The sequence below is a fragment of the Bombus vosnesenskii genome, unplaced genomic scaffold (assembly GCF_011952255.1).
Source record: "Bombus vosnesenskii isolate JDL3184/JDL3185 unplaced genomic scaffold, Bvos_JDL3184-5_v1.1 scf7180000014105, whole genome shotgun sequence".
NCBI classification, from domain to species: domain Eukaryota; kingdom Metazoa; phylum Arthropoda; class Insecta; order Hymenoptera; family Apidae; genus Bombus; species Bombus vosnesenskii.
In genome coordinates, this window is record NW_022883371.1 from 4179491 (window position 1) to 4204148 (window position 24658).

The window sequence follows — 24658 nt, forward strand, 5'->3', positions numbered from 1 at the left end:
TATATTATGTTTCACCTCCATATTTATATAAAAGTCAATAGTTGAAGTACATACAAATAAAATCATTTATATCAGAAGGAATTTTTATTTACGGTAAACCACATTCGATGTTTATGAAAAATTTGACTTCAACTATATATTATTTTATTAAATAATTTAAATTAACTATATTTATTCGTTTTCATTTAATCAAACATATTTTCATATTTAATTATAATGAACGAAAAGTACATATGATTGACTAATTCCATTTTCATTTTTCACTTATACAGCAGCATCAATGCCAGGTTTTTGTTTCTCACTAATATTGGCTAACAATTTCTTTATTTCTGCAATAGCTTTGCCAGGATTCAGACCCTTTAAAAAAACATATAATTTTATACTGAAGAATTATATTTTTTAGATCATTTAAAATTACCTTTGGACAAGTACGAGTACAATTCATAATAGTGTGACAACGATATACTGAAAATGGGTCTCGCATTTTTTCGAGACGTTCCTTTGCTTTGGTATCACGCGAATCAATAATCCATCTGTAAGCCTGCATAAGCACAGCAGGTCCTAAGTACTTATCACCATTCCACCAATATGATGGGCAAGAGGTACTACAGCAAGCACATAAGATGCATTCATAGAGACCATCCTATATCACAAAAATTATATTTTATTGCACTATTACTAATTACTACACATTATTGCATTAGAATAAAAAATATAAAATTCCATTAACAATTATAATATTTAATTACCAATTTTTTACGGTCTTCAACACTCTGCAAATATTGCTTTGAACCACTTTCCTGTCCATCACCACGTTGCAACCATGGTTGTATACTTTTATACTGGTTATAAAAGTTATTTAGATCTGGTACTAAGTCTTTTACGATATACATATGTGGTAGGGGATAAATCTTACTAGTTGAATTTGTATCAGTATCAATTTTGCTGAAATAACACCAATCAGGATTTATATTTTAAATCTAACTTTGTGTTATTATTGAAAATTGTTCAATAAAGGTAATTAGTATATACCTTATACATGCTAATGTATTTGTACCACCAATGTTCATAGCACAAGAACCACAAATGCCTTCACGGCAAGAACGACGGAAAGTTAAAGTTGGGTCAATTTCATTCTTAATTTTAATTAATGCATCCAATATCATAGGACCGCAGCTATAACAAAGTTTGAATTAAAATAATACAGAATCACAAAAAAAATTTTTTTAAATAAACTTACGTGTTTAGATCCACTTTATATTCTTGCATATATGGCTTTTCATCTGGCTTATCTGGATTCCAACGATACACAGCAAAGGTTTTTAATTTGGCTGCAGCATTTTGATTTGCAGAAATATGAAATCTTCTAACCTAAATCAATGAAGACTAATATAATAATGAATTTAAATAAAAATAGCTAGTTAATATGAATTATTGTATAAAATAGTGTTATCTTTTTTTATTTAATTAGATAGATGTATTTAATCTTATACTATTGATTATGTGCCAATTACAGTTACGAAATTTTCTCACAAATATAATAATACATTTAACGAAATATTTATTTAATTGAATACGTTCTATTTGAATATTTGCCAATAAAGAATTTATCGACAATAAAAAATTATTTATTAATAAAATAAGAAACTAGAATTATATACTGACAGTCTGTCCAATTATTACACTACATTAAATAAAAAATAAAATAATGGTTTGAATAAAAGCATCGCGTAACATTATTTAATTAATTATTGTTCTCATTGTTGTGACATTGTTCTCAATGTTTAAGTATAAATGTCAAAATATATAAACGAAAAAAACAATGGAATTGACATCGGTGATGCGATAGATTAAAGTTAAGTTTTATTGTAGGTTTGCACAACACTTTGCAACATAAGCAGAAAAAGAATCTATAACTAAGAAAGTGTGATTATTTAATTATCAATATGAGTTTTATCAATACTTACTTGCCGAAGTGCATTTTTGCAAGCCTGCGGTGTAATACCAGCCATTTTTTAAAATGAATTAGGGTGAAGACGTTTGCGGTACCTGTGTTATGTAAGCTACGCACGTGAGGATGTACCAACCTTTCTGTGATCTTTGCTTGGGTAGAAATGTGTCTTAATCCACTGTCAAATTTCATATCAATGTCAATGACACGCAAGGAGTTACTCAATAGAATTGCTTAAAATTAAAAAACTTTTATTTGTTGATAATATCTGCACACAACTCCCAAATATATTTTGTGTAATATAATTAATATACTAGATTAAAATATGGATTCATTTTATTATATAAACTAAATTTGTTATACATTATATTTATTCTCATTGACATTTAATTATAAATATCACCTATTATTCTTAAATGTATCTATATGCTTCTTATCAGTTTTTTATATAGTTCCACTTTGAATAATTCAAAGAATTTATTCGTACTTTTAAACATGGATAATATAAAATATATCTTAATTGGATGAAATGCTTAAAATTAGACAAAAACCAACGAAATGTATTTGTAAAAATTGATAACATTCAAAGTTTTCGCATGCATATATAAAGATATGATGTATATATGCCTGTGTATATAAATTTTATTAATGTATGTTATATGCAGTGGAATTGTTAACTTGTACCATCATGTATAGGTAACATACTTTTTGTATTTATTTATTTTAAATACTCCATTCAGTATAAACTGTATATTGCTTATTTATCTAGGTTATGTTTCGTATGTGTGTTCCATTTCCTAAATTACCATTCTTAAGATAATTTCTTAAAATAATTGTAGATACTAAATTATGTAGTGCATATTAAATATAATAATCATAAAAAAAGGAAATTTATAATATGAAACAAATTATTATAATACATAACCTAACTAATATTTGTACATTTCACTTGCAAGCGTTCCTAAATATTTCAATAACTGTTATATTTTTAGAAATTTAAACAATAGTAATTATCAATTCACTCGCATATATATTTTCTCATAATTTTAAAACTTTCCTTTTAATAATATTATGTAAGTAACAATGTGTTATAATTGTTAAAATAAAATATAAAATTTGTTTTTATGATTAAAGAATAATAAAATAATATTTTTTTCGGTGAACCATTTAAATGCATAATCAAGAGATTTTTTAAAATTTTTAATTAATTTCTATGATAAAAGTATCAATGTCATTTTCAGACCGATTTTATTGCTTGAAAATGCTGTTCTTCAAAATAAGCAAAATTTTAACAAACAATATATAGGAAGAATATATATGATTGCAAGAACAAAAGAATATGAAGGTCGTAAATTAGTAGGGTGAGTTTCCTAAATTTAAGAATTGTCAATTTTAAATTCATCGGTACCTCACGAAGGAACTAAAAATATTATGACAAGTTCTTTATATACGCAGGTTCTCAATGGAACAAATATACGATGTCGTAGCTGACGTGCAAAATTATAAAGATTTTGTACCATTTTGTAAAAAGTCTGACGTTATATTCAAAAGTGATGATATGCTCAAAGCGAACTTAGTAATAGGATTTCCACCTATAAATGAAAGTTATACATCAAAAGTGACGACAATGCGGCCGCGTTTCGTAAAAGCTGAATGCTCAGATGGTAGATTATTTAATCATTTAAATACGTTATGGCTTTTCAGTCCAGGATTAAAAAATAATGCACAAACTTGCGTCATTGATTTTTCTTTGTCATTCGAATTTAAATCACTAATTCATTCGCATTTGTCGAATCTATTTTTTAATGAAATCGTGAGACAAATGGAAAATGCCTTCCTTGATGAAGCTAAACGTAGATATGGAAGGCCATGTATTAAAACAGTACGATTAGAAAGATGATGTAGAATAATATTAAACTAATAAATAATTAATGACAATATTGTATAATTTATAAATAAAAGCACTTCTTAAACGTTTTCCTTTTTCTGATTTGTAAATTTTTCTCAAGTCAAGGTTGTATAAATTATAATATTATATATATAATATTTTTAAGAAACTACTTACACTTGAAGTAATATATATTCTAATATACATATCTGGTATATGATAATATATATATATAAATATAAATATATATATATATTGCAAATATTTAACATCTAATTATAAAATTATTGCAAGTTGTTTTTTATATGTAATAATTTTTTATGTTACTACGGATGTTACAAAATTAAAAGATTAAATATTTGAAAACCAAAAATAAAGTAGTATTAACTGATTAAGATAACTGAAACCTATCAATGATTTTTTGATGTTTAAGACTATTAAATATGTGACTTAACAATGACGTAAAATTGAGTCATTGCCAGTGTATCTATGTAACTCAAGATATGTGCACGTGTATGTATCTTTAAATGTTTAATAGTATAGTGTATCTTTATCGCTACTAAACAAACACAATTATTGATTTTAGATATTAGTACTATACATGCCTTCGTAATCACTTAAATTTGATTCAAAATATCGTAAAGGGAAGGGAATATTCATTTTCGTAAAGATGTGTACGGTGCTTGCAACTTTAAGTAGTCAAACAGTATTTATCCCGCGGGAAATGATGTATTTTAGTAGAAATATATCACGATTTTATCACAGTCGTCAAAAATTGTGTTGCGTGGATAATTTTCTGTTAAGAAAGCATTCTTTATTTTCGTTTCTTGTTGATACGTGGAGTATATCGAGGACACGTTATAGCGCGGGAAGCAAAATAAATTTTCCTGAATCCTTAACGAAGGAAAAGGCGAAAGAAGTAGCCTCTAAGCTTACCTTGGAAGAACGAAATCTTTTTTTAAAAGTTCTTGAAGAATGTAAATCGGAAGAGGATAGAGTTGGATATCAAGGTAATTATTTTTTCTACAAATTATCATTAGACTGCGGATATTTATGTAAATTCATATTTCTATAAATATAATTAAGAAGGTAGGTAGACAATTGTTTTGCAAATGAAATGTTATAGAAGTATTCTATTTCAGGTATTCTATATATTTTTACATATGATGTGCATTTTATGCACTTTTTTATTTTTGAATTTTTCATAAATGCATAAAAATCTGCAGTTTATTTACCACTAAAATAGAATTATTTTTTATAAATCTGATGAATAATGTATGAATGAATTTTGCTTGTACAACATTTATGAAAATTATTCTTCTATTCCTTTAAGACCAATTAGCTGCTTTTCGATGGTGTAATAAACTTGGACGGCCTAGCAAAATATCATTAGGGGATATGGATCCTACAGGCACTTATTGTCCTGTACCAGAAGATTGGTTTGTGCGCAAGTATGGTAAGGGCTTAAGAACATTATTTAATTTTTGTAATAATCAGTAATTAACAATTTATAATTTTAAAATGAAATATAATAGCTTTTGCATCACTACTAAAGTAGATTGCAATAATAGAATTCTATATTACTAAGATTTAACTTTTTTTTATATTAATGATCTGAATTTCAAAGGTGAAAATATTTATTATTATCATATTATGATTCATTGCAATTTTCATTATTCTTTAACAGTATAAAAAATTTTCTTCCATTGCATTCTACATGGGCATCAATTTGTAAGTTTATTTTAATATGCACTAAACTAGTATTTTATATGCAACTGTTTTAATTGTGTTTTAATTCTTTTACTTACTTCTTCTATTCTAACTGAACTTTCTGGATGTTTTAAAAAGACAACTACAGAACCACACTTAGGTAATATATTACATTACATGTACATACTTATTATTGTTTTTAACACAATATACATAATGCTATATGGTAGCTTAAGGGAAATTTAAACTATTTAAGTTATGTTTTTATATTATACTCTTTTTAAACAATATATAATGATAAATATTTACAAATGTTATAAAGAAACATTTCTTAACACAAATTTTCTTATACATTTCACATTTTTTTAAACAATATATGCTATTTTTGAATAATAACTCTCACAATTTCATTAAGTAACTTTGATACATTTATGATTTAAGATGTTGAACACTTTGAAAAAAGCATATTTTTTACAAGAACTTTATAATGAGTTTCATCTATTAATTCAACAATGAACATAATGAATGCAGCCAGATACCTGTATAAAAATAAGTTGAACATTTAGGTAAATAATTTTAGAAATTTTCATTATATAAAAAAAGATCATGTTAAAATATTTTTACAATTTAATTTTTGCTACTTCCACTAAATTTTCATGTGGAATGTTTCATGTTTTTGCATGCTAAATATTCTTTTCATATTGTAGAACATATTCTAAAACAGAATACTTAACTTAATTTTACACAGAATACAGATATATTTAGCATATACGTAGTAAACTTTAATGTAAGTACTTTTTAGATAAAAAAAAAATGTACTTTTATTTGAATAAAATTTTGTTTTTCATAATCTTGTGTACTTAATTAATTAATTACTTATCCTATAGATTTTCTTTTATTTGTTGTTAGGTAATTAACCATAGTAAATATTCCTCGTGTAAATTATATAATGTTATCATTTCATGCCAATCTTTAGTAACTTCCCTATCACTTATAAAGCTATTAAACATGATTAAGTTTTGTATATATAAAGAAATGAATGCATGAACCTTTGTCATTTATGTGTTGTAACACAAGAATCATATTTTTCATAGTTACTTATTAATTAATTATTATCATGTTATAAAAAGACACACATTTACATTTTTCGTTTTCCTCTTGCAGCTGAAACTGTTCCAGAACCAACTACAAAAGATCTAGTATTAGGTATGAATTTTAAATATTAACATTCAACAAATATATTTAAGAAACATATAAACTCAATTTTAAGTATTTACTAAAATAATCTATCTAATAAAATATAATAATTTTTTGAACTTGTTATTGTGAAAGATATTTAATTAATATTATATAATGATATATAACATTCTTACAGTTGCAATTTCAAATGCAATTCCATTCATTGGCTTTGGTTTTCTTGACAACTTCATCATGATTGTTGCTGTATGTATTACGGATATATATTATGTATGTTCGAGTTTGTAATGTTGTCATTTCAGGGAGATCAAATTGAAATAATATTGAATAAAAAATTTCCAATATCGACTATGGCAGCTGCCGCGTTAGGAAATACGATATCTGATATAATAGGAATTGGGTCTGTACATTACGTAGAACGTTTTGCTCAAAGTGTTGGTTTTAAAGCACCAAAACTTACTCCCATGCAGTTAAACCTACATAGAACAAAAGCAGCCGCTAATTTGGTATGATACATTCACTTTTACATTAAGAATTTACAACGAATAAGAAAATAATTTTTAATAATCCAGGGACGTGTTATTGGAGTTACAATTGGCTGCATTATCGGGATGACACCTATTCCTGTTTTTTCCTATTTTCATAATGGTGGTTGAAATTATAGATATTACACGCTTAAAAACTTTTACTGTTATTACAATATTTACTTTTTATAGTAAATTGATGTACAATAGTAGAGAAAAAATTATCAACTTACGATATACTCGAGACCAAGTTTCATAATTATTTGCAACATTAATTTATGACAATCATAGCGTTTATGTAATATTGTGTAATTTCTGTACAATGAATGTATTTAATGTATACATAATCTATAAAGTAATTGTAAATGTATTATCAAAACTGTATAAATAGCAGTAGTAACAGAGATTATCCTGTGTCTTATATTCTGACATTATCATTTTTCTTTTTATTATTTAGATCTGTTTGTAGAGCTTATATCCTAAAGGTTGTCATAATTAAGAAAAACTAATGCCTCCATATTTCATATTCTTTATTGAAAAAATGATTTGTTAGTAAAGAAATTTTTTTTGCCAGTTACAGGTTAGTAAAAAAAATATATATATACCTTTTTTGGAAACTCTTCTAATATAGACAATATATCCTGTTAAATTTTAATATTTTGATATGTGATGTTCAGTGCTGATGATCGAGTGTCAATTTTGTAACACAGTTCGCGTAATATCTCCAGTCGTGCAGAAGAATTTCTAAATCAATCCCCAATATTTGTTTCCAAAATTTTATAAAAGGTTCGTCTGACATAGTAATGTCGAATAAAAATTTTGTTGTCATTGACGTGTCTGCATATTCGGTTTTATCGTTTGCTGTACGCAATGTTTTTGTCGACTCTAGACCTGAATATTCCGGTAGCCATATCATCATAGAATTTAACCACCATTTCCAATTTGCGTCAGTAGCCTCGTTTATTCTAATATATTCACAATTTTCTTGAGATTGATTGCAACTTAAGGATGTATATATAAAATCATCAATTAAAATATCTTCTGATGAAATACTTTCAATTTCAATTGGCAATGAGGTTATATCCATTACTGGATTACAATCTGTTTTCATATCTGTAGAATTATTTATTTGTCTTGGACTAAGTACTGTCCCTGGAAGGTAGCTCGCAACTAAGGCAGAGCCTAAAAGAGTAATTACTCCTGCAGTATATGTTGCCAAACAAATGGTTGACATATTTACTACAGCTTGTGCTACTGCTATTAATTGCATTGAATTCATTAGACAAGTTAATTCTGTATATGAAAACCAGCCTCTTTTCTGTGCTTCTCTGTAAGCTACATCTTTCTCCAATTTCTGTAGTCTTTCCCAAAATTCTTGATTATGAACAAAAACAGTCCAATCCTGTATAATTGGAAAGATTTCTTATTAATAACATACATCATAGATTCAGTAGTATATTTAATTTACTTACAATAGCTTTGAGAAAGTCTTTCTCTAACTGATTTATTTGTAATATAGTCAGATCACCCGATAGTGCCCACTCAGCATTGAAAACTTCATCATCTTCTCCTTCGTCGTTTAAAAATTTACTAGCCACCATCTGTAGAACAAAAAACAATATATTTTATAATAATCCTCAATAGTTAATTTAATCTTATTTGAGGCAAACATAATACCAAGGAAACAAGGAAGAGCTCAGAAGGTGCCACTTGTTGAAGATATTCTGGATTACAATCTTTCAATCTTTCCAAATACAGTAATGCTAAAACAAGGGAACATGGCGAAACACATGCATTTCTAGATATTCTGCTAGCCTCTTCCACATCTAATCTTTCAAGTGTATAACCACCTTTCACTTCAGTAAATAACTCTGCTGCCAATTCTAAGAATAAAGTTTAATTACATAATCATTAATGATGAAAAATATTTGTTTGTAAAAAATAATTGTTTGTGAAATATTATTAAAATATAAAAATTTTGCTTAAGTATCACAACAATTTATAAATTTATATCAAATAGATAAAATATAATAATATATAGGTTATAAGAAGGTAATACGTTATTTTTTACTTAAATAACTTGTTAAGACTATTATATTAGATTAATTAGAAATTATACAATTTAATTAATATAATTTAAGTAGAGCGAATATGCCAATAAATATTTTTAAAATTACTGATACTAACCGGTAACAGGTAAACTGAGGCAATCAGTTACTGGTAATTTCGAATAGTAAAGAGATTTCGATATACGATTTAAAAATTCGTCGTGATTACCAATGCTCTGTAAATAAAAATAAGGTTAGGAAATTTTTGTATTCCTATTCATTAAAAATGTGGTACGAAACTAGTGTTACCTTTAATTTCGATGGGGTTTTCCTTTTCCTTGACATAGTCGACATGTTAAATCACTAATGAAACTAAATGAATATTCTTTTAAATAATATATGTATATGTGAAAAATGGAAACAACAATTTATAAATATCGTATTTTGAAGCTATGATACATGAAACCCAATTTTGAGTAGAACAAGATGATTTATATTTCCTGTTCATAATGAATGGAGCTATAGGTAAAATACCATTCGTACCACTACAAATATTGAATTAGCTGATCTGAAAAACATTAGAGTACTTATTTATTGAACGGTATGTATGTAAAATTATATTTGTGTGAGAACAAAGATTAAATAAAATAAAAAATTAAATATATATATGTCGATTATGTTTATAGGATAACTCTTATTATATTGTTGGTATAACTGAAAGGCAATGAACTTATAATTGAATTACCAAAATCGAACGAGTAGAATGAGTGAATAAGAAGCTTTAATTTTGATATATAGAAATAAGGAAAAGTCGGTGTTCTTATTCAGTTACAAGTAAAGTATATATATGTAGTCTTATGTTTAGAAGAAGTTCAAGCTCATGTTATCTTTGTTGATGTTCGTAAATTGTTTCGTAAACGTGTTATATACCGTTCTTATTAGTGATTCTTTTGTAGCTACTTTCATACATTAAATAGGTTATTTGACATATGTCAGATTTCTTATTACCGAATTAGTGAATAATTGGTGGAATCAAGAAAGGGATGAACCAAATAAAGAGCGGTATCAAGCAATAAAATTACGTGAAAATGTGGTTGTAGTGATGCGTTTAAAAGGGAAAAATAATACAAAATCGTTTCAAAGCGTCTATAAGGTGCTTTCGCGTATATGCCGTAAGTATATACTATATATCATTTTTTAATTAATTGAATTGTTTAAGTCACTGCATTTCCTGAAGTAATATAATTATTACGTAAATGTAATAAATGAACCTATTCGATTAAAATCTAGTTGCCATTATGTGTCATATTTTTTATTCTCCTTATATTGGATTTTAGATGACTTAAATTTTTAATAATATTTAAAAACTAACAATTCTCTACTTTATAATAAATTAATTGTAAATCCAAAATGTACATTGTAAAATTATATAAAATTAGGAAGAATTATTTTTATGAAGTATTCAAATAAAAATTATAATCGCATAAAGGAGATAATTGTTTTATTAGGAACTGCAGATAAAGGACAACTTGACAGTTTCATGGCGGATGGTGCAGTGCCACCAATAAAGAATGGCCATAACTGTAATAATATGGGTTTTGCAACACAACCAGTAAAACAAACTTCTGATGTTTCCAATACCGTTTATGCTGTGGGGGAATATGCTCCGAAAGTTTTAAGGAATTTAAATACCCAAAGACTAAAAAATCAGTTTAGTGATGTAGGCCTGGTCGCTGGTGGAAGCATTATTAGAGCACACAGATCGGTTTTAGCAGCAGGAAGTGCTTATTTTAATGCTATGTTCACTGGTGGCTTGGTGGAAGAACAACAGGAATTAGTAGAAATTCATTCAGTATCAGCTCATATACTTTCCCTCTTGGTGGATTTCATTTACTCTGGGAATGTTGATATTACCCAGGACAATGTTCAAGAATTATTTGCAGCTGCTGATATGCTAGAATTAGATGAAGTAGTGTTTGGTTGTATTACTTACTTGAAACAGCAACTGCATTATTCAAATGCCCTTGGGATTTATAGGTGAGATGAGCAAGACTATAGCAAGACATAAACAAGACATATACCTAGATTATTGTAAAGGACTATTTCCTAAAATATTTATATTAAATAGATTTGCAGAAGCTCATAACAGATTAGATCTTTTGGAAACTGCCCTACGCTTTATACAAGTCAATTTTCCTCAAGTATCTCAAGAGGAAGAATTTTTGGATCTGCCAAAAGAACATCTTGTTCATTTTCTCAGTAGTGATTATATTCATATTGATACTGAATTCCAGGTTTGTACTCTTATATAGACTGTTTTGGAACAGGTAATACAGGTGGGCATGGGTAAAGATTCTCTACAAAAGTCGAAAATATAAAAAAATGACTTTTTATTTGCGGCCCCGTTTTCCAGAAAATTAAGTTTTAAAATTTTTCGTGTTCGCGGGTACTTGTAACGCTTTTGACTTAACCGATTGCATTATATGTTATTATTTTGACCATATTATGAAGGATACTGACTAATACTATGTTTTAGCAGAATTGAGACTTATATTAATAAAGAAATTATTGAAATTGTCGTTTAGTTTACTATAAAAAAATTGTTACTCTCCAAATCACGGAAGCATAAACTAATGTCAATAAATTTAGAATCCGTAGTTCAAATGCCTGTGTGGTCCAGTGATAATCCAGTGATGATCCAGTGATGATCCAGTGATGATCCAGTGATCTTGTAGGCCAAGTTACCATTCTACCAAAATCAAGCATGATATTGCTAATCTTTGCATGATCATAAGCACAGGAACGGAGCAATTTAAGTGTGGCAAGTGTTTCATGCATGCAAAGTATTTTTAAGTTTAGTTTTCTCAGAAACTAAGTCTCAAACAAAATATTATTATTCTATATTTTCGATTTGCTTCTCATAAGGAATCCATCCATATCTGCTTGTACTACCCGTTCCGAAACATCCTGTATATACTCTTGAAAATGTAAACTTAATAGTTCAAATAATAGTAAATATTATTTATATTATGATCTTTTGATATGCTACTAGGTCTTCCAAGCAGCATATAATTGGATTGTTCATGATATACCAACAAGAAGATGTTACGTATTTGAGATATTAAGTCATATACGTTTACGGCTGTGTTCATTAGCAAGATTGGAACGAGTTATTTTGGAATGTAAAGACGCGAGTCTTATCGTTGCGTTAAGATCTATACAAAAGGATTTAGTATCAAATAAAGGATGTCTTGTGCCTCTTCACGCACAACCTAGACTTTGTGCTAAGAAAAACATTTTAGTGATTGGCGGATTACGGCGTGAACATTCAGCAGGTAGTTGGGGTAGAGCTGCTGAAAGTACTTACGAAACAATCGAAAAATATGATATATTTACCGGGTACATTTCCATCCATATATACTAATTAATATTAATTTGCAGATTAAAAGTAATACATGTTAAATCATTAAACAATAAAATATTACATGTTAGATCATTAAATGATAATATCTTTTATAGTGAATGGAGTAAGGTAACACCTATTGGAATAGGACGAATATTACCAGGGGTTGCATTATTAGATGGTAAAGTTTACGTTGTTGGTGGAGAACTTGAATCATGTATTATTGCTAATTGTGAATGTTACGACCCACGTGATAATGTATGGACTTCGATCGCCTGTATGGAAGAACCTAGGTGTGAATTTGGACTTTGTGCCTTGGATAATAGCTTATATGCATTTGGTGGCTGGGTGGGTGAAGATATTGGTGGATCGATAGAGATATATGATCCAATAACTAATTCTTGGACACTTGACGGGCAACTTCCTAAACCGAGATTCAGCATGGGAGTAGTTGCTTATGAAGGTGAATGAATTTAATTATAGAAAGAATTCTTTGTTTTTGAATTAAGATATAGAATATGATTTTATATTTTAACATATTTAGGATTAATGTATGTAGTCGGTGGTTGTACACATAATAACAGGCATAGTCAAGATTTAATGAGTTACAATCCAGTAACAAGAGAATGGACTCATTTAGCTCCAATGCTTACCGCGCGTTCACAAATGGGAATTACTATTCTTGATGGATATATTTACGTTGTCGGTGGTACTAATAAAAATCAAGAAGTTTTAACGGCCGTTGAACGATATTCCTTTGAAAAGGTGATTTACTTTTTATATATTATAATGTTGTTATTTAAATCTTTTGTACGTTATAATATTATTCTTATTTCAGAACAAATGGAGTACCGTTGCGCCTATGAATATGGGTAGATCATACCCTGCAATTGCGGCAGCCGATAATAGGCTTTATGTTATAGGAGGTGAACAGTGTCAGGAAATCAATTTTTTTCGGACGCAAATTACAATTTCTACAGTTGAATGTTATGATCCCCATTTAAATAAATGGCATGAATGTGCTGCATTGCCGACAAGTAGAGGTGAAGCATCGGCAATTGTTGCACCTTTTTGATTGAAATTTTTTTTCGATCATATCACTCTAATCATATGCGTTTCCTTTTGAATTTCATAACGATATTTCAACATCTATTAAATACTTCTTAAACGTATATATGATATCAAGTGAGAAACATGTTTTTTGACTATCTTCGTTTACGTCGTATATACAAACGTGCAAAATCAAACATACATAATCTTCGATGTATTTTTTTATAGATTACAATTTTAACAGTTGAGACAGAATTTTTCCTAACGAACATAAGATGCAACAGGATTTGAAAAAAAAAAAAGAGAAATGTTCCACTATAATACTACAATGCTATTTTCTGTACCCATTAAATTACGTATGCTGATTTTCAAAAAAGAATTTATTATATATATTTAATAATGAAAGTAGCTGAAACTGACTTCCATATATTTTAAAAATTCCTTAGCGTAATAAAAATCTTATTAATTGTAGAAGCGACTGAGAGAGAAACAGCCTTCACATTCTATAGTCATTTACCAAAGTTATCAAGAATACGAGATATGATATTCTATAGTAAATTTTATCACACTACAACGAGAAATAAACGGAGAATATATTTCCATGTAGTATGTGTGAAATGAAACGTTCTTAGTCCAAAAGAATGCAAGTGAGATATATTTAATTTTCATAAAAAATTGTATGTTACAGTTACGCGTGCTTGAGATATTTTCTCTATCGATTTTTTCTCTATAAATAATATTTTTCGTTATATTTCGTTACTTATTCATTTTTTTACGGCATAAGGAGAGATAAATACTTAATGATATTATGCTCTTAATTAATATTTTATACAATTATGGAGAGGTATCTTATAAATTGCGAAGTCGTGTTTTATAGAATCACATGTAATTTTCATAAGTTAAGAAATTGCATCTTATGTTAATAAGTTTTATTAACAAACTTGATTGCATATTGGTTTTTGTAAAGAGTGGCTTGTATTATATACAAATTAAAATTGGAAGCATCCGTTTAATGTGTCGTAAAATTCGTACAAATTTGAAATGATACAAAAAGAGAAAGAAAACTAACAAGGGGTTGCTTGTCACATTTATATATTGCTTTTTACAAATTCATGCATATGAATAAGTACTTAGCCTGAAATTTTTATAAAGTGTACATGTTATATCAGTGTGATTCTATAATCAGCTCCTCTTAGCGTTTTCATCACAGAAACAGCTTCTGTTACATCAGTTACATACTTCCATGTACTTCTTATACCAAAGTTCTGTTTAACAAATGATTTATACAAGATGTTATTACGAAATAATTGATATAATAGTAATTCGTATTAAGTTTTAATTTGTTATACTGTTTTAGTTGGTTGTTCTTCTTATATTAGTCATCTATTGTGCTTATGGTTATGTTTTAATAAATACAAAACATTAGACACTTTGTGAAAAACTGTTTTGAAATAACGATATTCGTTGAAAAGAATTGTTTAAAATTCATTAAAACGAAGATTATTATCTTAATTTTATAAACGTATATACTTTTTAATGTGTATTATGTGTTTCTTATAATCAATTATTTTTTTATAATGAAATATTGTAGAAGAAAGTCTAGTTTTACTTACTTTGTCACATTTATAATGATATATTCATTCTTATTATACTAATTTACGGATATATGTATACGTTATTGAAAGTGCTATTTGATAAAAAGATGGCCTTTATATATAATTTAACTATGTTAACGATATTAAGAGCTTAGCTTTTAAATTTTGCTTGATTTCCAATTTGAAAGTATATACAATAGTAATATGCATAAAATATATATTGCACCTTTGTCAGAACCGAACTTAAAGGAATTGTATTGAATTCATAAATAGTTGAGAAATATCATGAATACAGTGATGTATGCGTATGTATATGTACACATATATGCTTTATGCCAATTTAAAAAAAATCTCTTTGGAGGTACAGACATTTCACACGCAATTTTTATACAAAAAATATGATAAATGTTTCATAGATAAGAAGCAAATATTATGTAAAACAAACACGACTGTATTCTCTAATGATACTTAAAAATTGTAATATAAATACATAAGTTCAGTATGTGAATGTTTTACACAATATATACTATAAAATATTAAACTGTCTTAAAAATTACAAATAAATATTTAAAGATAAATTGCCACTAGTCTCATTTGGTAGTTTAACAAATTAAGTTTCAAAAATAAAATATTGAAAAAGAATCAAGTTAGTGTTTTCATTATGATGTTGTTTTCATGAAGAATACAGTTCATTTTGTTTTATTTTTATGTAAATATACAATTATATGAACTTTTCTAACATTGTAAATGAAGGAAATATATCTTACGTAAGATTAAAATAATTATATTTCTCTTTTACTACAATATAATAAAATTTAAGGGAACAACTAAATAAATATTGAAGCGAAATAATGCTTCGAAATAAATTCAATATCGTTTAGAATACGAAACATTTTATTTATATACGGACTGACAAATATCTCTTTTTATGCAAATTTATAATCAGAATCAATTTCTAGAAGAATTTATATATAATTTGTTTAAAGAAGTCCAAGAAATAAATACTGTTGTCTATATCTTTTGCGTCACATTTAAGAACATACAATTATTTTAGCTGGTTTATAAACAATAATAAGCGAAGGATGCTAATTTCTACGGAGATTATATAAATGTATGATACAACATCTCTTATATATACTTTAAAATCATTACAAAACATAGTCCAATTCGTATCTAATATACTGATTCTTTGGATCATTCATAATTCGAGGATAACCAGCTACAAGAGCATCTTGTCCACCTATATAAAGAGAATTATAAATTTTCCAATATACATCTCGTACTTTTCGTGCTGGATGGAACAATCCCTGTAAAAACATTATGAAAATATCTATTATATTAATATCTTAAATACAATGTGTTGAATGATTTACCTGCAAAGTGTATTGTAGTATTTTAATTGGCCCAAGAGCAACACGTAAACCATCTACAGCGTCCATAAATGCTTGCACCAAGTGAGGTGAAGTTTCAAAAACATTGGGCCATACGTGATTCAATAAATGTATCAATGCGTCTTCACAACCAAATCCGTAAACACCCAATGCCATGTGTTTAATAGCAGCACATGCAGTTTGCCTGTGCACTAAATCTCTGTATAACGTTATATTAAATTGGATTATTATATAATTATTTCTAATTTAAAACATTAAGTTTTTGTATAAATGCTCTTTTTACCTGTCCATGAGCGCATCTTCTAATAGTGGGCTAACGGCGTAAATGTAATCTTTTCCCATTTCTCCAATATATTCAAACAAAAAGGATAAAGACTTTAATACACCATTTTGTACGTTTAGTTCTGGTACTCTATACTCATTCATCAAAGCAGGAAGAACCGTAAATGGACTACAGGTTTCAGCTACAATAGCTATAGCCACTGTAGTGCATACACGATTTTGACGTTCCTGTACCTTTAAGTTATTCAAGAGGGTTGCTAATACATCATGAGGTCTGCACAGAAAAAGATAAAAAGTTCAAAATGATGTTAAAACGTAATATATTATAAATCCTCTATGTTTAGTTTATACTTACCCTATTGCTTTGGCAATATAACCAAATGTATTTACTGTAGCTCTTCGAATCGCCTTCTTGTGAGCTTTGAGCAATTCTAAAAGTTCGAAGCATATTCTCATCCATTCTCTGGCAGATACATACTCGGGTCCTCTGTCTGCGATTCTACCTACGAGATCAATACAGTTTTCTTGTACCTAAACAGAGAAGTTTAGGTATAAATAATTTATATTTTTCAAGATTTTTGAATGTATACGTAAATATATTTGTATAAATAATGCAGACCTTTTCATGCCTGTTCTTCAGAATAGGAGTAAGACGTGGTAGTAAGTCTTTAATAGGTGGTGTCATTTTTGTCATTCCTATGACATTTACAATAGCTTTCAATGCGCCCAAAATGCTTCCTAATACCTCAGGGTACTCTTCTCCTAAATATTCATAAAGAACGACACCTAAATGACCCATTAGTTTTTCCTATAACACAAATAAGTATGATTTTATACTACCAAAATTTAGGTTTATGAAATTTTAATAAAACTTATGCCTGTATGAAATATGAATTTACCTCTTGACAAGTTTTCATGACAACGGCAATTCGTGATATCAAGTCGGCAGCTTGTTGTCTTACTTTTGCAGATTTATTGTTCAATCTCCACAAAATTGTTCCACAAATTTGTGGGAGGTATGCTTTCACTCTTTTTCCTAATGTATTCACAATAGTTCCAAAACCATTTAACATTACAACATCCTGTTAAATATAACAAATATAATAAATTCATTATAATATATGTAAAACTTGAAATTGTTTATAAAGATTATAAATATTATGAACCTCTGTTGTTTGTTCCTGGAAAGCATATAAAATACCGTCAATGAGTTGTTCTTCTAAACGAGAATCAACATCCGCGGCTCCCAAATTTCCCATTATTTTCTCAATGGTTTCCATAACCATCTTCCTATACTGTTCGTTTTCATCTTTTAAATCGTCTACCACACGATTTATAATTTCTGATGCACCAACTTTATTTGCAATTTCTACAGTCGTGTCAACAAGCTATAAAATTAAGATTTATAAAATGCTTTCTGTAATTATTGTAAGTATACCTATTAATATTATGTAATATATACTTGTCTGTAATTTCTACGATCTAAAGCCATTCGGTGGTTCCAAAAATGTTTGAAGAAATGTGGGAGGATTTCATCTTTAATATATTGTGCTTCTACACCATCTGTTCCACAACATTGTTTCACTACCTACAGTATATTGTAATGTAATAGTAATATATTTAACATGTTATAACTTATTATAACTTATTATAACTTAAGGTACTTACTTTCAGAACAATCTTTTTCATTTCTTCATCAGGAGACTGGAATTCACGAATAAGAATTAACATCACCTCACGAGTATAATAATTGGCATATTCGGCGTCCATAAGAGGAATTAAATAACCAATAGCCTTTAAGAATGCAGCAAGACCTTTTCCTCTATGTGTACGAATACCTTTCCAAAGCGGTTTTAGAACAGAGTCAAAGCTCTCAATACCATATGGTGTGGCTGCTTCTGCCAATGCAGCAATTGCTAAAGCAGTGATAGTACGAACTTTCTGTTGCTCATCCACAAGACCTATAAATTAATCAGTGACCTCTGATTATCTTTTGAAATTTTATTTAATAACCCTAAAAGGTAGTTTCACATTACCATGTTCTATAATTTCAACCAAACTCTTCAAATGTGGTAATATAGCACATCCCATAAGAATAGCAATCTGTTGTACAATTTTGATACCCGTGTGACGAGCTTGCCATGACTTTTTACTGCGACACACGGCTTTAAGAAATGGAAGCAAAGAAGGAATTCCTAGAGCTGATGCGACCACAGCGAATGCTCTGGCTGTCGTGTTACGAACGTATTCATCAATATTGTCAATATCTGGTCTCATAGTCGAGATCATCGTTGCTAAACCAGCTGCTTTAGCCAAATTAGAGATAATTTCTCTACCTTCGACACGAGCATAGTAATCTTCATCAATAAGTAAAGGTTCAATAACGACCAAAATCTAAAAATAAATCATATTTTTACATTTATCAATGTTAAGAGAAAATTGTTAAAATATTATATACAGCATATAAACTTACCTTATGTACGTAGGGTCTAACCAAATCATCCAGTTTATAAAGAATACGATCAATAACTTTCACAAGAAGATGCCGTTCTTGATCTTCAAGTGTAGGAGACATAAGAAGAGGGAGTATCTGATTAAATAAAGGACCCGCGCCAAATTCTCTTGCTTTATCTGTAATTTGTCTTAGAGCAGCTTTCCTCATTGGTGGTGTGCCATTTTTAATTTTTAATAGCAGCTTCATTATTTTCCTCTCTTTTTGTTCTTCAGGACTAAGCGTTTCTTCATCAACATCAACTAATAACTTATCAAAATATTGTGCGTCTTCTGGTTTCATAAAAGGCAAATTTCCTTTTGGTTGATTGTCTACGAATTTCGCAGTTTTATCCTCAGTTTGAATGAAAAATCCTTGTGGTGTGCCCGCAATAGGCGTCGGTGTAGCAGTGAGCTTCCTTGCAGGTGTGCGAATTGGAATATATCCTATATTATAAAAGATTAAATTAAATATACAATTAAATATTTCTCAATCATAATTTTAAAAATCATTATTTTGCATCATTTACCCGCAGGTGGTTGCAAAACTTTGTATCCAGGTGGGAACAGGGCATCCAGTTCATCGTCTGAGAGTGGTCTATTTCTCTCATCTATTTCTCGTTCCCAACGATATGCTTGAAGCTGTTCTGGTGTCATTGACATTAAATGTCCTGGTGTTGGAGTTGCCAATCCCATAGCTTTGGGTCCTGTTGGTGTTACACCACTAGGTGTTAAAATTGAAGTTTGATGTGGTGTAGTAAGAGGAGTTGCTGGAGTTTGTGGCGTCATAGACCCAGGTGTCTGATTCGAAGGTGTTTCATCCCATCGACTTCGACGTTTGCTAGCAGAAGGTGTTGGTGTCTCCTGAATTAAATCTCCTGCAACTCGATCTGTTCTTGGAGTCTCTGCCCAACCACTGCTATGACCAGGTGTTTCTAATATATAAAACAAACACTTATTATTTAACTATTTATTCCTGATTTGTTATCTATCTTCTTAATAAAATATACTTTATATTTACCACGTTCAGTTTTTGGCGTCTCATCCCAACGATTTCTACGACTTGAAACAGTTTTTTCATGAGAAGGAGTTTCTCTACCAGGAGTAGCTGCACCAGGTGTTGCGTGTCCTGGAGTAGCATCCCACATTCTTGTACTTACGCCTGGTGTTGCACCAGGAGTTTCTCCACCTTTACCATGACCAGGCGTTTCATCCCACCTAATTGCAGCAGGTGTTACCTAATAACATTTTAAAAGGTAATAATTTTTATTATTTCTCACACGTTAAAATTAGTTCAGAAGTATCTATTTACTTACATCTGCATTGTCCCATGATGTTGGTGTTGCAGTTGTACCAGATGGTTTCTTAGGTGTTGGAGCATCATCTGTTTGGTCCCAACGACCTCTTTTCTTAGGTGCAGGTTTAGGTTCACCATTTGCTTTCAATGTTCCCTCTTTGGCTTTTTCTGCTAATTTTTTTCTTAACTATAAGTATAAATATTATGTGAATATCTTAAATATATTTTTACTTAATAATATTTTTTACTTAAATATTAATGAAAAAGTTGAATGTGTTAAAATTGCTGATCATATACCTCAGTTTCTTCTCCTTTCAATAACTGTTCCCGCATAATCACGGTATATGTCCTAGAACCGATGTCTGGCGTCTTACCACCTGTAATCAGGAACCAAAAGTCACGCAGAGCGTAACCATTAGTTATTTGTTCAATGAATGCTTAAATTTTCAAAAACTTCTGAACATACCTAGCGATATTATAATGATATTTATTGTTAAAATGCCCCTAGAATATTTGAGTATATTCTAAGTAAACTACTGAATTGACTCTCATTTCCACGTTGCATATATCATCAAATTAAATGACAATAAAAATGTTTTACAGAAGTAAATGTAACAACAAATCGTAAATAAAATATCGCGTTAATTACGCAACGGGTTTGAGAGAGTTGCAACAGCAGATGGCATATAGCATACGTACGTGAAAATTTGGTGCCATAGGGAGCACTGTCCTGCTCATGTCTTCCACATCGAAAAATACTTTAGCCATCTAAAAATCAACTCATTCTTGTTATTAATAATATTTGCACACCAACCACTCATACTATGTTTCAATATTTATGTTCTCACGAGAAATGTGTGATACAATGAGAATTTATCGACCCATATGTTATACGCGTAAGCAATCAAAACAGTAAATAAAGAATTTGTGAAAAAGGAAACTCATGAAAATATATTAAATTATAATTGAATATAAAAAAAAGTCTCATTGTATCATTTATACGATGTGACTGTAATGCTCTGTGACAATTCAATCTCGCTTAACCTTCGACATAGTATCCTCGGTAAGCAGATGATTCCAAATGTGCAGACCGTCACTAAGATTGGAAAAAAATGTAAACATTAGTATTTATTTGAAAGAATCACATTCACTCTTTTCACTCAAGCCAGTCTGTCTTATTTATTTCTTAACCCTTCCACAATCTAAGCATGAAAAATTTTTAAATCTATTAACTGTTATAATAACTGAGATAAATATTTTGAACCCAAATATTTTAGAAAATAACTGTGCAAGCAACATATAATCTGTACCTTCACTAATTTAGATCTGATTATAATTAGCCGATTGTATATACTAAAAGATCATTATTTGTGCCTTTCATAAACTTATATAAAGACAATATAAATCATAATATTTTTGATATGTGAAACAACTTCTATCTCAGTTATTATAGTTAGTAATACTACAGCAACAGAAACATATTGCTCAATGTGTATTCATTAAAACAGACTAGATAAATATACTAATATTTGTTAATATTGAAAATAACTTTTGTTGTAATATATTTATATTTAATGTCTTCTTTGAACATCTATATACAAGTCTATCTATTTAATATAAAATTTTGATTTTGTGAAATATTAAATTACTTTATGTCTGTGGTGATATGTATAAGAAACAAATTAAATCATATTACGAATAAATGAAAATAAAATTTTCATATATTTGCTTATAAATTATTTAAAACATGTTAAGTTATGTTACTAATTATTTGGAAAACTAAATAACATAATTGCATACAAGTTTAAGTTCATCTTTTACATTATATTACTTTCTAATAAAGATAAAAATGATACAAAACAGACATTGGTGGTATGGTCATTCAATTATTGAAACTTGTGATACTTTATAATCAAGTTTGTAGTACCATTAAATGATTTTAAAAAAAGTCAACTTGACTATTTAATAATTTGGAACAAAATAATAATATCTATTAAATTAAATTTCATTTTTGCCACATTAAAATCAAGTTGACCTTTTTCAGATATAAAAATATATTTAAAATGACCTTAGTTTTTTTATAAACTGCAGTGATAGAAGCTTTATTGTGCACATATTTTGTTGCAATATAATTAGCACTTATATGCACTAAGTGATCTTAGTCTAAAAAAAGAAAAATTATATTTAACTCTATTAATTAATTTATCTTCATTATTATTTAGTACATAATTATTATTCTTTTACTTATTATATTGCTTCAAAATATTAACAAGGATAATAATATATAAACACACTTAATATCTAATTACCTGTTTTGTTTTCAAATTGCTTAACTTAAGAAGAAAAAAATACCAACCTTCTGCAAAAGGATCGACACGCTCAGGCGATATAATCATTCTTCGTCTTTTTTGCCTATATTCATCTTCTCTGTCAGCTATGGTGGGTCGTCGTCTGTCCGCAAAAGGATCATAATCCTTTTCACTCTGGGGCATAAAAAAATTAAACATTATTAAATTAAAATTATTAATACCATTAGCAACATTAATAATAATAAGAATAATATTGTTTTCAAAATATTATACCTGTGCAACATCATTGAGTAATGCTGCTGGTGCAGTATAGCCTGGTCTTTTATTAGTACTAAAAGTTGTTGGTTCATAGTCTTCATCCTTAAAAAAAAATAATACAATTCATAACTTATTATTATGTTACAATAAAAACAATCATCATGGTAAAAAATGAAATTACCTCAATCTCATCATTGGCTGCAATAGATGTAACATAGCCTTCATATTTATTATTACTTCCATCGTAAATATCTTGATCATAAAACCCAGTCTTTCCTAGCCCTACTTGGTCCTTTTCAGTAGATGCATTTTGAATCTCTTTTTTCTTTGACTGTATTTCTCGTATTTGTGCTTCAATATCTATATAGATCAATACAAATACAAATTACATTAAATTTACTAAGAATCTAACACAATGCAAGGCTAGAATAATTAAGATTAACTATTAGCAAATGATTGCTTAAATATCAAATTTACTTATGTTGTTTCTTATTACTGAGTCTAATCAAAGGAATTTAGATAAAGATTTGTAAATATTCGGTAATTAAATTACATAAATGAATAGAATCGCAGGTAATAATTTAAAATAAAGTATAATTCCAATCATAAATACCAGAATTTAATTTACGACAAACGAACCTTCATGCGTTCTGGGAATGGAATCCATCGTTCAGCATCAAAATTTTACAGAAAAATATCCTCCAGAACATGAAAAAGATTCACCAAAGAACCAAATCCCGTTTTCTTTACCAATCTTTATATTGGTAATGTTATAAGATGGCACACTCAATTATTTCCAAATCATTAAAGTGCGTTTACATGAGTATTCAATTTAAGGTTAGCAAAATGTTCAATAAAATTTGTTGTTTTATGTATGAAAATGAGGTTTGGAATATTTACACGACCGTATACACAACGATAGAATGTAATTCGGAAGACGAAATCATAAAAGTTCACAAATTAATCCTCTTTGTTTTTGTCACTAATGAAAATTTATATGAACATTGAAACACTATCGCCATGTAGCCGTGGAAAGATGGAACTAATCTCTATTGCAGTCTTTGTCGCACATTATCGCAATTCTTGTCTAACTCAAGTATGTATATCTGTCCTTGTCGCACAATATTGCTATCTTTATCTAGCAAGTTATGTGCTGTCATTTATCCTTACTGCTCCTATCCAGTCCTCTTATTCAGTTGCTGTTACTTTTGTATCAAATAGATGGTAGCATATGCCTCTTCCGTAGGCAAGGGACGCAATAGTGT

The 24658-nt window shown here is 28.7% G+C and overlaps 6 protein-coding genes across 7 annotated transcripts; 3 read left to right on the forward strand and 3 right to left on the reverse strand.

The window, feature by feature from the left end:
- Positions 1 to 69: 69 nt before the first annotated feature.
- On the reverse strand, positions 70 to 2125 carry LOC117239567 (succinate dehydrogenase [ubiquinone] iron-sulfur subunit, mitochondrial). Its single transcript, XM_033505250.1, has 6 exons — positions 1968 to 2125; positions 1241 to 1371; positions 1033 to 1176; positions 750 to 945; positions 419 to 643; positions 70 to 357 (listed from the first exon to the last, which is right to left on the reverse strand). The coding sequence occupies exons 1-6, from the start codon at positions 2010 to 2012 to the stop codon at positions 265 to 267; spliced, it is 834 nt and encodes a 277-aa protein (XP_033361141.1). The 5' UTR covers positions 2013 to 2125; the 3' UTR covers positions 70 to 264.
- A 224-nt stretch (positions 2126 to 2349) lies between these two features.
- LOC117239647 (coenzyme Q-binding protein COQ10 homolog B, mitochondrial) lies at positions 2350 to 3935 on the forward strand. Its single transcript, XM_033505376.1, has 3 exons — positions 2350 to 2647; positions 3193 to 3312; positions 3407 to 3935. Exons 1-3 carry the CDS (start codon positions 2604 to 2606, stop codon positions 3849 to 3851), a joined length of 609 nt encoding a protein of 202 aa, XP_033361267.1. The 5' UTR covers positions 2350 to 2603; the 3' UTR covers positions 3852 to 3935.
- A 402-nt stretch (positions 3936 to 4337) lies between these two features.
- Positions 4338 to 7612, forward strand: LOC117239727. Its single transcript, XM_033505534.1, is given in 10 exon segments — positions 4338 to 4352; positions 4426 to 4849; positions 5173 to 5290; positions 5527 to 5553; positions 5555 to 5570; positions 5688 to 5709; positions 6714 to 6755; positions 6925 to 6992; positions 7049 to 7252; positions 7319 to 7612. Coding segments are annotated over 9 exon segments (921 nt in total). The 5' UTR covers positions 4338 to 4352; positions 4426 to 4509; the 3' UTR covers positions 7403 to 7612.
- Positions 7613 to 7785: 173 nt separating this feature from the next.
- Positions 7786 to 9848, reverse strand: LOC117239726 (protein CNPPD1). Its single transcript, XM_033505533.1, has 5 exons — positions 9628 to 9848; positions 9458 to 9554; positions 8948 to 9153; positions 8743 to 8871; positions 7786 to 8672 (listed from the first exon to the last, which is right to left on the reverse strand). The coding sequence occupies exons 1-5, from the start codon at positions 9670 to 9672 to the stop codon at positions 7944 to 7946; spliced, it is 1206 nt and encodes a 401-aa protein (XP_033361424.1). The 5' UTR covers positions 9673 to 9848; the 3' UTR covers positions 7786 to 7943.
- A 196-nt stretch (positions 9849 to 10044) lies between these two features.
- LOC117239725 (actin-binding protein IPP-like) lies at positions 10045 to 15938 on the forward strand. The gene is made up of 7 exons (XM_033505532.1): positions 10045 to 10490; positions 10827 to 11355; positions 11447 to 11612; positions 12371 to 12717; positions 12838 to 13184; positions 13266 to 13486; positions 13560 to 15938. Exons 1-7 carry the CDS (start codon positions 10421 to 10423, stop codon positions 13794 to 13796), a joined length of 1917 nt encoding a protein of 638 aa, XP_033361423.1. The 5' UTR covers positions 10045 to 10420; the 3' UTR covers positions 13797 to 15938.
- Positions 15939 to 16242: 304 nt separating this feature from the next.
- LOC117239724 (splicing factor 3B subunit 1) lies at positions 16243 to 24193 on the reverse strand. Of its 2 annotated transcripts, XM_033505530.1 has the most exons (19): positions 24033 to 24193; positions 23575 to 23753; positions 23409 to 23495; positions 23183 to 23309; positions 21124 to 21203; positions 20846 to 21013; positions 20551 to 20767; positions 20060 to 20464; positions 19513 to 19976; positions 19076 to 19433; positions 18708 to 19000; positions 18502 to 18627; positions 18206 to 18427; positions 17939 to 18121; positions 17659 to 17847; positions 17395 to 17570; positions 17041 to 17313; positions 16740 to 16956; positions 16243 to 16673 (listed from the first exon to the last, which is right to left on the reverse strand). In XM_033505530.1, the coding sequence occupies exons 1-19, from the start codon at positions 24058 to 24060 to the stop codon at positions 16515 to 16517; spliced, it is 3951 nt and encodes a 1316-aa protein (XP_033361421.1). In that variant the 5' UTR covers positions 24061 to 24193; the 3' UTR covers positions 16243 to 16514. The 2 variants fall into 2 exon arrangements, with proteins under 2 accessions (XP_033361421.1, XP_033361422.1); XM_033505531.1 differs by lacking the exons at positions 23183 to 23309; positions 23409 to 23495; positions 23575 to 23753; positions 24033 to 24193 and adding exons at positions 21526 to 21594; positions 21871 to 22474.
- Between the last annotated feature and the right edge of the window lie 465 nt (positions 24194 to 24658).

What these genes read in the sequence shown, in the direction of transcription:
- LOC117239567 (XM_033505250.1), bottom strand. Translation starts at nt 2,012, where the DNA reads ATGGCTGGTATTACACCGCAGGCTTGCAAAAATGCACTTCGGCAA. An exon ending in GCAAAAATGCACTTCGGCAA is followed by an intron (nt 1,372 to 1,967) that starts GTAAGTATTGAT and finishes TCATTGATTTAG; the next exon opens with GTTAGAAGATTTCATATTTC. An exon ending in AATACATTAGCATGTATAAG is followed by an intron (nt 946 to 1,032) that starts GTATATACTAAT and finishes GTGTTATTTCAG; the next exon opens with CAAAATTGATACTGATACAA.
- LOC117239724 (XM_033505530.1), bottom strand. Translation starts at nt 24,060, where the DNA reads ATGGATTCCATTCCCAGAACGCATGAAG. An exon ending in CAGCCAATGATGAGATTGAG is followed by an intron (nt 23,496 to 23,574) that starts GTAATTTCATTT and finishes TTTTTTTTTAAG; the next exon opens with GATGAAGACTATGAACCAAC. An exon ending in GACGCCAAAAACTGAACGTG is followed by an intron (nt 20,465 to 20,550) that starts GTAAATATAAAG and finishes TTTATATATTAG; the next exon opens with AAACACCTGGTCATAGCAGT.
- LOC117239726 (XM_033505533.1), bottom strand. Translation starts at nt 9,672, where the DNA reads ATGTCGACTATGTCAAGGAAAAGGAAAACCCCATCGAAATTAAAG. An exon ending in AGCTCTTCCTTGTTTCCTTG is followed by an intron (nt 8,872 to 8,947) that starts GTATTATGTTTG and finishes TTTGTTCTACAG; the next exon opens with ATGGTGGCTAGTAAATTTTT. An exon ending in AAGACTTTCTCAAAGCTATT is followed by an intron (nt 8,673 to 8,742) that starts GTAAGTAAATTA and finishes CCAATTATACAG; the next exon opens with GATTGGACTGTTTTTGTTCA.
- LOC117239725 (XM_033505532.1), top strand. Translation starts at nt 10,421, where the DNA reads ATGCGTTTAAAAGGGAAAAATAATACAAAATCGTTTCAAAGCGTCTAT. An exon ending in AATGCCCTTGGGATTTATAG is followed by an intron (nt 11,356 to 11,446) that starts GTGAGATGAGCA and finishes TATATTAAATAG; the next exon opens with ATTTGCAGAAGCTCATAACA. An exon ending in AAATATGATATATTTACCGG is followed by an intron (nt 12,718 to 12,837) that starts GTACATTTCCAT and finishes TATCTTTTATAG; the next exon opens with TGAATGGAGTAAGGTAACAC.
- LOC117239647 (XM_033505376.1), top strand. Translation starts at nt 2,604, where the DNA reads ATGTTATATGCAGTGGAATTGTTAACTTGTACCATCATGTATAG. An exon ending in ACTTGTACCATCATGTATAG is followed by an intron (nt 2,648 to 3,192) that starts GTAACATACTTT and finishes TGTCATTTTCAG; the next exon opens with ACCGATTTTATTGCTTGAAA. An exon ending in GAAGGTCGTAAATTAGTAGG is followed by an intron (nt 3,313 to 3,406) that starts GTGAGTTTCCTA and finishes TTATATACGCAG; the next exon opens with GTTCTCAATGGAACAAATAT.